The sequence below is a fragment of the Galeopterus variegatus genome, unplaced genomic scaffold (genome assembly GCF_000696425.1).
Source record: "Galeopterus variegatus unplaced genomic scaffold, G_variegatus-3.0.2 Scaffold26, whole genome shotgun sequence".
Taxonomy (NCBI): Eukaryota; Metazoa; Chordata; class Mammalia; order Dermoptera; family Cynocephalidae; genus Galeopterus; species Galeopterus variegatus.
This window is the reverse complement of record NW_007726137.1, coordinates 1486013-1497362: the sequence shown is the minus strand read 5'-3', so window position 1 is coordinate 1497362 and position 11350 is coordinate 1486013. Positions and strand designations below refer to the sequence as shown.

The following is an 11350-nucleotide window of genomic DNA, read 5'->3' as shown; positions in this document are numbered from 1 at the left end:
TTCTCATTCAAGGTCGTACTGGATGGTGGCAGAGCAGTGGCCTGAGCACAGTGTCCTGACACCACAGTCATACTCCTTGCGAGAAGTTAGTAGGATGGCCAGCCACTGTTGGAGCTTGAAGAGCTTTGGTTAGAGTCAGGTGTTTTGGTTGTCCAAGTTGATTGTAGCATCTGACCCAGCTGAACACAGCTTCCTTCTGCTTTCCCTAGTAGAAGCACCTTCTACCGCTCAGGAGGCACTGAGAGGTTCAGGTTCCTCCATCAGAGTGTGAATGCACAGAGAGCAGAGCATGGGATGTTCTGAATCCAGAAGGGCACGGCCACCAGAGATCCCACCCTCACAGGGCTGACTGTCAACCATGGCTCAGCATCTGCAGCCTCCTTGCGGCTTCCATGCCCACCCCATGCCCTGTGACCCACACCGTACTGTGTGCATCTCTTAGTGTGTTGCAAGGTACGTTAGGGAAGAGTGTGTCCTCAGTGTAGAATGGTCATTCAGTAAACCTAGCAACACAAAAAGCAGTGGCGTGATTTCTGTATGAATCTACATGGAATGGTTTCAAGAGATTGGTAATTTGACTTCCATTATTCGTAGGAGGTCAGATTCAAAAATGACTGCCATCCTCCACTCTCCTTGAAACGTTTGCTTTTTTCTAGGTGACCTCCGACATCCAAAGCACGTCCAACAGACTGATTTGGCTGCAACACTAGCAGTAGGACTTGGTTTGCCAATTCCAAAAGACAGTGTAGGGAGTCTTTTATTCCCAGTTGTAGAAGGAAAACCAATGAGAGAACAGCTGAGATTTTTACAGTTAAATACAGTGCAGCTTAGCAAATTGTTGCAAGAGAACGTACCATCATATGAAAAAGGTAAGTTTCTGACTTGTATTTGGACTGTATGTTTTCATTGAGCCTCGTGTTTTTCTACTGTATTTTTGTGGTGTGCAGTTTGTCATAGGAATATTTTGTCATCACCGCTTGATGATGCAGATTGTTTTCTTGCTTTCTTAGAGCCTTGACTGTCACCATTAGCAACACCCAGAGATGTAATTATCTAAATGAAGTTCTTTTATAAATTTATTCATTCAATACATATTTACCAAGTTCTTGTTATGAACCAGGAACTGCTGAAAGCTCTGGAGATAAAGCACTGAGCAGAGCAACGGATCTGCCCTCATGGAACTTCCCAGAGGGAGAAGAGAAAAAGTAGAGTGGTAGATGCTAGGTGGTCATGAGAACCTTGGTACAAGAGTGAATAGGAAGGCGAAGGGACCGCAGGTGGGTGGGCCATCAGGCAGGCCTGGCCTTTGAGCTGATGTCTGGGAGGGAGCAGCAGACATGGGGTCCTGCAGTGGGGCTGTGCCTGCCCATTCAGGGAATGACCAGGGGTGAGAGAGAGGCTAGGGGAGGACAGAAGGAGATGACATCAGGGAGGTGTGAGGGGCTTTCACTTGTATTCTGAGTAAGTGGGGAGGTGCTGCAGGGTTTTGTGCATAGCCTGCAATCTTCAGCTTCATTTTCAGAGGCTCTCTCAGGGACATGTAGGGGAGACCAGTCAAGAGGCAGCTGCAGTACTTTGGTGAGAGTTAGAGTGAGGGCGCATGCAATGGCAGTGGAGTCCAGGAGAAGTGGTCGCATTCTGGATTTATTTTGAGAGTAGTGCTCATACTGTTTGCTGGTGCACTGGGATTTAAGGAAGGAGCAGATCAGAGGTATAAGGAATGACTCCAGGGTTTTCAGCTGAACAGTGGAAGTACAGACAGAATGACCATGCACTGAGTTGGGTAGAATGCAGGAGGAGTAAGTTGGTAAGGCAGGGTGCTCATGGGGTGGGGGGACGGTGTCCAGGAAGCCTGTAAAGAAAGAATTCAAGAAGGAGGGAGTGAGCAGCTGCATCAAATGCTGGTAAGATAAAATGAGGAACTGAGAATTGACCATTGGATCTGGCACTGTGGGGTTATTAGTGACTTTGTCAGGAGCAGCCCACGTGGGGCAATGGGAGAAAGCCTGGTGTGGGTGCCAGTGAGGAGCTGGGGTCGACAGATGTAGCAGCTCTGATGGGAGTAGGAACGTGGACCATTGGCTGAGCTGGGTGTGGGTCCAAGAGAAGAGGATGTCTTTGTTTTTATTGTTCAGCTGGGAGATACCAGGGGATGTTTACATGCTGGTAGGTGTGATCCAGTAGAGGAGAGTGCACCTCCCAGGGACCACGTTTTCAAATTGTTTGCTCTGACACATCCAGGTAAATCAAAGAATAACATGTTTACACTGGGACTCCTTGGAGAGTCTAGAGGTCAGTCCCTATTTTGAGGCAGCATGTAATGCAATGTTGGCCGGTTTTGCTACTTGAAGTAGTGAGATATTCCCAAGTAGAGTAAACACCTGTGAGTTTGCAATGAGATGTAAACTGCCCTCCCTGAGTCACTTGTGGTAGACGAACCTTGCCAGCTGGGGAATGGTTGGGAACCAGGTGGAATTGGTAGCAGAACTTAGTAAGTCTATGAGATGGCCCAGGTGAGGGACTTTGTTAAAGCTGAGGCCTGGCTACAGTGCACATTTCAGTTAAGACCAGGGACAGCTGTTACTTTTACTTATTTTTTTCAAAAATAACTTAGCTTCGTAGCTTTTGCATATTTGTTGTTAAAGTTAATGTGTCCTAACAAGCAATAAACACACCATCAAAAAAACAAAGAAACAATGGCAGAGTTGTTTGCCTATTTCAGAAGTAGCAGGGTAGGGAGAACTTGAGAATTGTGATTGATGTGAGAGGAAATAAGCCTGTTAAATGAACTTACGACAGTCCGTGGGATAAGAATACATTCGAGGGTTCTCATTCGCTTTGGAAGCCCATTCTCTACACTGTCAGTGATCATGTTTCCTGAAACAAAATTGGGAACATATTCTGACATTGAAATACATTTTAGAACCCACAAAAAGTCCTACAAGGCCCTTCCATGATGTCCAGCCAATTCTGATACAACTCATCTACCTGGCTTTCTTTCAGTTCAGTGGAACCAACTTTTTCTCACCCCAGGACCTTTGTACATGCTGTTCTCATCAACTGAATGCTCTTCCTCAGTTTTCCACCTGGTTAATTCCTGGGCATCCTTTATATTTCAGCTTCAATGACAGACCTTCCTTGTCTCCTGCCCCCACTCTCACTCTAAAATTGGTTCCTCCCAATAACCCAAAATCTCTCATTATACCCTCTACTTTCCCCGCATAGCATTTTTCACAATTTGTAATTATGTGTGTGTGCACCTACTGGGTCCAGGCCTGAGACCATATCTGTTTGCTTGGTGTTGTCTTTTTTGCCCTGGCACAGCACCTGACAAGTAGTACAGTGCTCAGTAAATGTTCATTTGGATGCATGCACATGTGCACGCCCCGTGTCTCTGTAACACCAGGTAGGTGTGTAGCAGTTCAAGGAGCCAGCCCCAGAGCCAGCCTGAGTTTAGATGCCAGCTGTCACCCACTAGCTCTGTGGGCTGGCGAGTGATTCACCGTCTGTGTCTCAGTCGCCTTCCCTGGAGAACAGTTATGACACTCAGCCTGCCTCACAGGATTGTTAAAGAGTTGAAGTGGTGAGCTGTTCAGAGTGGTGCCAGCAGTGGTGCTTAATGCAGGTCACTTAGTGCCAGGAACAATGGGGTGGGCTGGTAAGTTTGGGCTCAGCTCAGGGACATGTACTCAGGGCCCTGGACCTCAGCAGCTGGAATGCCTACGATGGTTCTATCATTGCTGCAGTGAGGAAAGGCCTGGGGCATGCTCACAGCATCCTGGTGCAGACCTGTCAGTGGGGCAAGGCTACTGGAAGGCACAGCTGAGGCCACCCTGGGAATGGCTCTGCTAGAGTCAGAAGCACATATTAAATACCAGGGAGTCTTGGAAAGGAAGTTCTTGGTTTGCAGACCAGTCTAGTCACAAGAGAGTGTGGTCCAGGCTGAGATTCACAGGCCAGCCAGCTCTGGAAAGGAAAGACATTGGCCCCCGACCTTGAGCAGCAGGTCACTGTCTAGATGCCCTGTAAGCAGGGCATTTCACATTAGCGACATACTCACCATCATGAGCAGGAAGGGGCTGGGAAACTGCCCGGCCTTTTCAAAGAAGGGAACCCAGCTGAAAGAATGGGTGATATCAGTGTTAGGGAGGAAGGGCCAACCTGCGCTGGGGAAGTGGGCATGTGTACAGGGTCAGGCTGCTGCCCGCCCAGTCCCCACAGATCTGTAAAGCCTGTTAACATAATGCATTTCAGGACTGTTTTTATATTGCACAGTGAAGAAGAAGAGAAGAGTGGAAAGAGATAAAGAGAGAAGGGGAAGGAGGAAGTAAGACCAGACAGGGAAGTAGAGAAAGAGACTGGGCAGCGCAGTGGGCAGACGCTGTTATCCATGTTGTGTGTGCTGAGGACCAAGGGCCCTGACAGTGCTGGGGGCTTTTACAGTTTTGCTGAAGGTGTTGCTGACCCCTTCCCTCTTCTCCCCTCCTGCCTCGAAGGAGTAGTTCATCCTCATTAGGTATCAGTTGTAAAAAATGAAGGCTGTTCCAATTGCCATGAACAGCTGAATACCTTGAAGTTATGTGTATGATGGATGTGTGTGTGTGTGTGTGTGTGTATTCATGCATATATAACTTTTTTGTCTTCTTGATAGATCCTGGATATGAGCAGTTTAAAATGTCAGAACGGTTGCATGGGAACTGGATTAAACTGTACTTGCAGGAAAATCATTCAGAAGTCCTTTTCAATCTGGGGACCAAGGTTCTCAGGCAGTACCTGGATGCTCTGAAGACCCTGAGTCTGTCCCTGAGCACACAAGTGGCCCAGTATGACCTCTACTCCATGCTTGCGGGGACTGTCGTGGTTTTGGAGGTACAGATACTTACAAGAGTCATGGCTCAGGTGTTAAATTGATTTGATAACTCAGCCAAAATATTGTAGTTTAATATATGTATTAAAGGGGTCTTCAAAAAGTTCATGGAATGATTCGTGTTATCTTTTAGTTCTATTTTTCTGTGAACCTTTTGAAGTACCCGCGTATAGTTGTTGCAAAAAATGGAAAAATACTTTCTAGTTTAACTCTTCCATTGAGTGGCCTGATTTGTGACAATACACAAAGTATTGTCAAGTGTCAAATGGCTTCACCCAGCATTGCAGCAGGTGATAAAAACATCAAACCCCACATTTTTGGCAGCTAATTAGAAATAGTCTTTTATTGGATTTTCTGTTCTGTTTCCACTGTTTGAGCACATGACACAAGTTCGGGAGACAGATGTATATTTGAATAGGTTTCTGCAAGCCCAGCAGTCAAGGACACTGTTGTTACTTTTCTGTTCCAGGTTCTCACCCTGCTGCTTCTCAGCATCCCACAGGCACTGTGCAGAAAGGCTGAGCTGGAGGTTCCGCTGTCGTCCCCTGTGTTTTCTCTGCTCTTTTATCTGGTGTTTCTGGTTTCTTTGGCCATTCATGTTATTGTGTGCACCTCAGCCGAGAGCTCCTGCTATTTCTGCAGCCTCTCATGGCTGGCAGCAGGTGGAGTGATGTTGTTGATTTCTGCGCTGCTGTGTGCGATTGTTTCTGCTGCTACCAGGATGTTCGTCAGTGGAGATCTCCTGAGTAAGGTACAACTGGTTGTTGGGAATATGACTTCTTCTTCTTGTGTAAGCTGGTTTTTGTTATTTCAGCCAGTCTTTTATTCATCAGACGTTGGTTGAACACTTGGTGTGTGCCAGGCATGTTGCTGGTGATGCTCTGAAAGGAGCACATGCTGTGAGGGGGATGGTGGGGAAGTATTTCGAGTAGCCTTATCCCAGGCCTCTGGAGTTTGGACGAAAGATGTTTGGGTCTGTGTGTCAGGTCATATGCTTTAATTGGTGGGAAAGACAGGGTTCCTGTGACTGTGACGGGAGAGATTGTAAAGAGCTGCTGGTCACAAAGGAACAGGAACCCAGGCGATGGAGAGTGTGTGCACCAGACTGTCTCCCAGAAGAGACATTTGAGCTGCAACCAAGAGAAGAACAGTTGAGAGGAGAAATAGTCAATTAATTAGACACTCAGGAGGATCAGAAGGAGGTCCCTGTATTATTAGTCCATTTCTATCGCTTGTAGTGGAAATACCCGAAACTGGGTGATTTGTAAAGAAACAATATTTATTGCTTAAGTTTCAGAGACTGGGAGTTCCAAAGTCCAGAGAGCACACCTGGTGAGGGCCTTGTTCTTGGTGGTGGTGACTGTACACAGTGAGGCAGGGTGTCACCTGGCAGGAATGGCAGGAGCAGAGAGAGCCTGACCTCCTCACGTGCTCTCCTTTTAAAGCCATCAGAACCACCCATGACACTATCAATGGATCAGTCCATTCCCAAGGGCACAGTCCTCAAAATCTAATCACCTCCCAAAGCTCCCATCTTTCAATTATCTTATAGGATTTTCCACCCTGTTAACACTGTCACTGTGAGGATTAAGTTTCTAACCTGAGCTTTGGGGGATGAACACATCCAAACTACATCAGTCCCTCTGCTCACCCTACTGTCTCAGGAATCTGTCCTGCCACATGAAGTGCAGTTGTCTTTTCATAGCTGACATTTTCCATAGGAGTTGTTAAGAGTCTTTGTCCCCCGACACCTTCATTCATTACTTGGTGGTGGTGGTGGGTGGTGTGGAATGGGTGGACAGTTGCAGTCAGGCCCACAGTGCCCACTATCAAGAGACCCACTGCAGTGACTCCAGGACACACTGGAACCTCACCCTGTGCAGCTTCCCATCTGCCTGCCCCATCAGGACAATCAGAGGCCCTTTCCTGTATGTCTGAGGTGCTGCCTGTGTCATCATCGGGCTTGACTTCATGCACATCTGCACCCCCAGGGCCTGGCTGGGCTCATGGTGTCTCCCTCTCTGCTGTACCGAGCTGCACAGCACACATGGTTATCAAAGAGTACATGACAGTATTAGAGTCCTCATCTTTCATTTTAAATGTTATAAGTTAATGTATTTAAGGGATAGTGCTTGATGCCAATTTTGTCATTTCAACAGAATTAACCATTTTATTGGAAACTGGATTTCTAGAAAGTTCATGGAGAAATTAGATGTCTGGTTTGGTGGAATGTGTCATCAGGGTTCTTTGGTTTCAAGCAGCAGAACTAGCTGTAGCTGACTGAAGACCCAGGCTTCACAAGGACGTGGAACGGGTGCATGAAGGGTCAGTGCCAGAAGCTGCCAGGCGAGCTTTTTGGGTTCCAGCACTACCCAGAGGGTTCTAGCCATTTTCAGCTTCTTTGCCACTCAGCCTGGGACTTGCAGTCCAGGGTGGGGACAGCTGATGACCACACTGTCCATGCCCCCTGGCTGGGGCGAGGTGTCTTGACACCCCCAGTCTGTGTCCCAGGAGGAAGGGTCATCCCACTGAAGTAGAGGGGGCTGATCCAGGTTAGGGAAGTAGGTGCTGGGCATGGGGAACACAGGTGTCTGTCATGGGGGATGATTTGTTGTAAGCAAGGACTTTAAGAACATGCAGCAAGATGTGTATAGTTTTCAGATTATTCCTTACAAAATACATTTTCCTTTTTACAGAATCCAGATCATTCCAACTCAAGGTGGTCAGAGTTAGACCTTCTTATTTTGTTAGGGACGGTAGGCCACGTCTTGAGTCTGGGTGCCAGCAGCTTCGTGGAGGAGGAGCACCAGACCTGGTACTTCCTTGTTAACACCCTGTGTCTAGTCCTGAGTCAAGAAATCTATAGAAACTACTTTCTGCAAGATGACTATGAGCCTCAGTGTTGCTTCCACGTTGGGCAAGGTCTTGATGGCACGATCCCAGCGTTGCAAGATAGGACAGGCTGCAAGGCGTCCAGGCACAACAAAGACTGTGAGAGCCCCTCTCCCCGTGAAGTGCTGAGAGGCCGGGACAAGTGGATGGTGCTGGCAAGTCCGTGGCTGATACTGACCTGCTGCCGGCTGCTGCGGTCGCTAAACCAGACAGGCGTGCAGTGGGCCCACCGGCCTGACCTTGGCCACTGGCTTACCAGGTGAGAGCATGAGCTGTGGCAAGGCTGGACCTTCCACAGCGGATTGGTCACATGCCAAGCTCTTCTTTTTCTCAATTTAAACCTATTTTCCTTTTAAGAATAGGATAGTATTTGAGACCTGAAGCAATAGGAAAAGGTAACTCATGAATCAGTATTGAAAGGTGAATTTATTTTGAGGCTACCCTAATAGGTTTTATTTATTAGTGCTCAGTCACTGTAGTTGTTCATGATTGAAAACCTGTGTGTTTTAAAATGTTCAGGCTCACTGGTGGTTTCTTCCCAACTGCCACTACCCTGCTCCAGGCCCCCACCCTCACTCAGTGCCTCCCTGACTGCCAGACTCCACTGCCAGTGCTCCCTGGGGCAGCTGTGGAGCAAGGGCTGGGTGGGACAGGGCTGGGAAGGCATAAGTGTGGCTGTGGTGAATAAAACAAGGAAGCCCAGCCTTCTCAGTGCCCCCAGGTGGCAGGCTGGTGGGCAGGACCAGGCTGAGGCTCTGGGCTCTTCTCTCAGGCAACCTCTGCACCATCTCCTCACGCAGAGTGGGGGACAGCAGATCCTGTGAGGGGCTGGGAGGGTCAAGTGAGTTCATCTGTGTTAATGAGCAAACAGGACAGGGCCAGTCAGGGACAGGTATGCAGGTATCTGTGTGCTGGCAGATACAAGGTCCCAGAAGAGGACATCAGTGGAACGAGAGGATGGTCATTGCTGATTTGTGAATGAAAAGTGGGATTTTAGGTTGACCGTCTTTTATTCATTGCATTTTAAGACCTTTGTTTGAATTTAAATAACCATTTTCTTTCTTTTTTTACCCTTTTTTTTCAGTCAGTTATTTTTAATACTGTTCTTTGAAAGCCACTGGTGTAGATTCATAGCATCACTGGCCCCATTTGGTAGTAATTGTGGCATTTTCCATCTTGTTTCAGCTCTGATCACAAAGCTGAGCTCTCTGTTTTGGCTGCCCTTTCCCTCCTTGTGATTTTCGTGTTGATTCAGAGAGGGTGCTCCCCCGTGTCCAAGGGGGCCTTGGCGCTTGGGCTGCTGGGCATCTATTGCTACAGGGCGGCCATTGGAAATGTGCTGTCTTTGTGGCAGCAGGACAACAAAGACATTTCAAAGTAAGTTCACTGGTAGACACGACGATTTGCTTGTGGTTCTGTTTTAATAGTTTATGTACTAAAAAATGTGTCCCAATCTTTTACAACACTGGAGTTTGTTTTTGTGAATTGTAATTTCATCAACAGCTACTAGAGCCTTAACTAAGAAAGCTTCAGTCATTTTGTTAGCCCTTTTTTTTTTCTTTTTCTTTTTCTTTTTTTTTTTTTTAGGAGAGAGACAAATAACTTGGAAGTCAGGTCACAGAAATTTATTTTTTAAATTAACAAATAAAGCCTCCAGAGTATATCATGGGACAGACAGATGAGGTGTGGATTGGTGTCTATGTTAATGGCAACACGTAGCAGCCAGGACTCTTTTGCTCAGCTAGGGAGTGACTAGAGTAATGAGGATGATGATTATGAGGGGGTGCTTCCTAGCAGCTGGGAGACAAAGCACGCTGGCAAGTAAAACTGTCCCCATAATTTTCAGCGAGCTCCTGCAAGGGGCCAGAGTGCACGTAGATGGAGTGCATGAGCACTGACTGGGACGGCTCCCTCTTGAATACCATTTCTTGTGTGCAAAGCAGCTGCTTTCCTGTTTTTAATGGTGAGATGGTGTTGAAACAGGCTCCCTCCTTCTGGAGGGCAGTTTGTAAAATATGGCTAACCTTTCTGACAAGACTTGTCTCAAAAATACAAACAGAGGTAGCCTGGGTTTGGGATACAGACATGCTTACTGAAGCATCATTTACAACTGCAAAAAGTACAAAACAGGGTAATTGTCCAACAACAGTGGGGGGATCCTCTCAATTATGGGAAAGCTCTGGAATGGACTCCTGCAGCGTCAGGTGGTATGTTTCATAGAAGACAGGAAGATGTTGTGGAACAATAGGCTGTAAAACTGTAGCAACTTATCAAGTGTGTACGTTTCTTCATGTTTATATGAAAGACTAAATACGTTAAATATGGGTTGTGATTATATTTAGGACAGATATTTCCTTTTTACTCATTTTTGTATCTTACAGATTTCTAGAGTTAGCAAGTATTGCTTTTCTTTTTTGCCAATGGAAGTCACCTTTTATTAAGGAATATTGATGACCCACGGAGAGATGCTGGGCTAACCCAGCTCTCCTTTAAACCTGGAAGAGAATGGCCAGGTGAAAACCATCTCCAAGACTCAGATTTACTGTGGAGTTTTTTGGGTTTTGGGGGGTGGAGGGGGTTATTTATTTATTTTATTGGTTATGAATATTCATGAGATACAAAGCTGATCGTCACCCCTCATGCCCAAGATGTGAAGGCCAGATCCATACCAGCAGCATGCCCATTACCACACATTGTGTTTGTACTCCATGTCCCCCACCCAGTTATTCCCAACCTCCCTCGCCCTCCCCCTTTCCTCCCCATTCCGCTTTGCAACCATAGGTATGTTCTGTCCCTCTGCAAGTCCAACACACCACTGTGGTCTTTCTTTCCTTCCTTCTTTTCTCTTAGCTCCCACATATGAGTGAGAACATGTGGTATTTATCCCTCTGTGCTTTGCTTATTTCACTCAACATAAGTTTCTCCAGGCTCATCCATGTTCTTGCAAATGGAAGAATTTCATTCTTTTTTATGGCAGAGTAGTATTCCATGTTGTTTATATACCACAGTTTCCTTATCCAGTCATCCATTGATGGACATTTAGGTTGGTTCCATGTCTTGGCTATTGTAAAGAGAGCTGCAGTGCACATGGGAGTGCAGGTGTCCCTTCGACATGGTGATTTTCATTCCTCTGGATATATACCCTGAAGTGGGATTGCTGGATCATATGGAAGATCCATCTGTAGTTGTTTGAGAAACCTCCATACTGTTTTCCATAGTGGTTGTACTAATTTACAGTCCCACCAACAGTGCAGGAGCATTCCCTTCTCTCCACACTCTCACAAGCATTTGTTATTCACTATCTTTTTGATTATAGCCAGTCTAACTGGGGTGAGATGTTATCTCAATGTAGATTTAATTTGCATTTCCCTGATGACTAGTGATGTTCAGCATTTTTCCATGTACTTGTTGACCATTTGTATGTCTTCCTTTGAAAAATGTCTATTCAGCTCCTTTGCCCATTTTTTAATTGGGTTATTTGGTTTTTTACTGTGTAATTGCTCGAGTTCCTTGTATATTATGGATATTAATCCCTTGTTGGATGCATAGATAGCAAAAATTTTCTCCCACTCTGTAGGTTGTCATTTCACT

At 46.4% G+C, this 11350-nt stretch overlaps 1 protein-coding gene across 1 annotated transcript in view; it reads left to right on the top strand.

Annotated features, from left to right (window-relative positions):
• PIGG (phosphatidylinositol glycan anchor biosynthesis, class G) overlaps positions 1-5612 on the top strand; it is a 30833-nt gene extending 25221 nt beyond the window's left edge. Inside the window, exons 6-8 of the mRNA XM_008569457.1 lie at positions 657-869; positions 4652-4823; positions 5337-5612. Of these exons, the coding sequence (XP_008567679.1) occupies positions 657-869; positions 4652-4823; positions 5337-5538 (587 nt within the window). The 3' untranslated portion in view covers positions 5539-5612. The remainder of the gene's footprint in view (positions 1-656; positions 870-4651; positions 4824-5336) is intronic.
• Positions 5613-11350: the final 5738 nt, after the last annotated feature.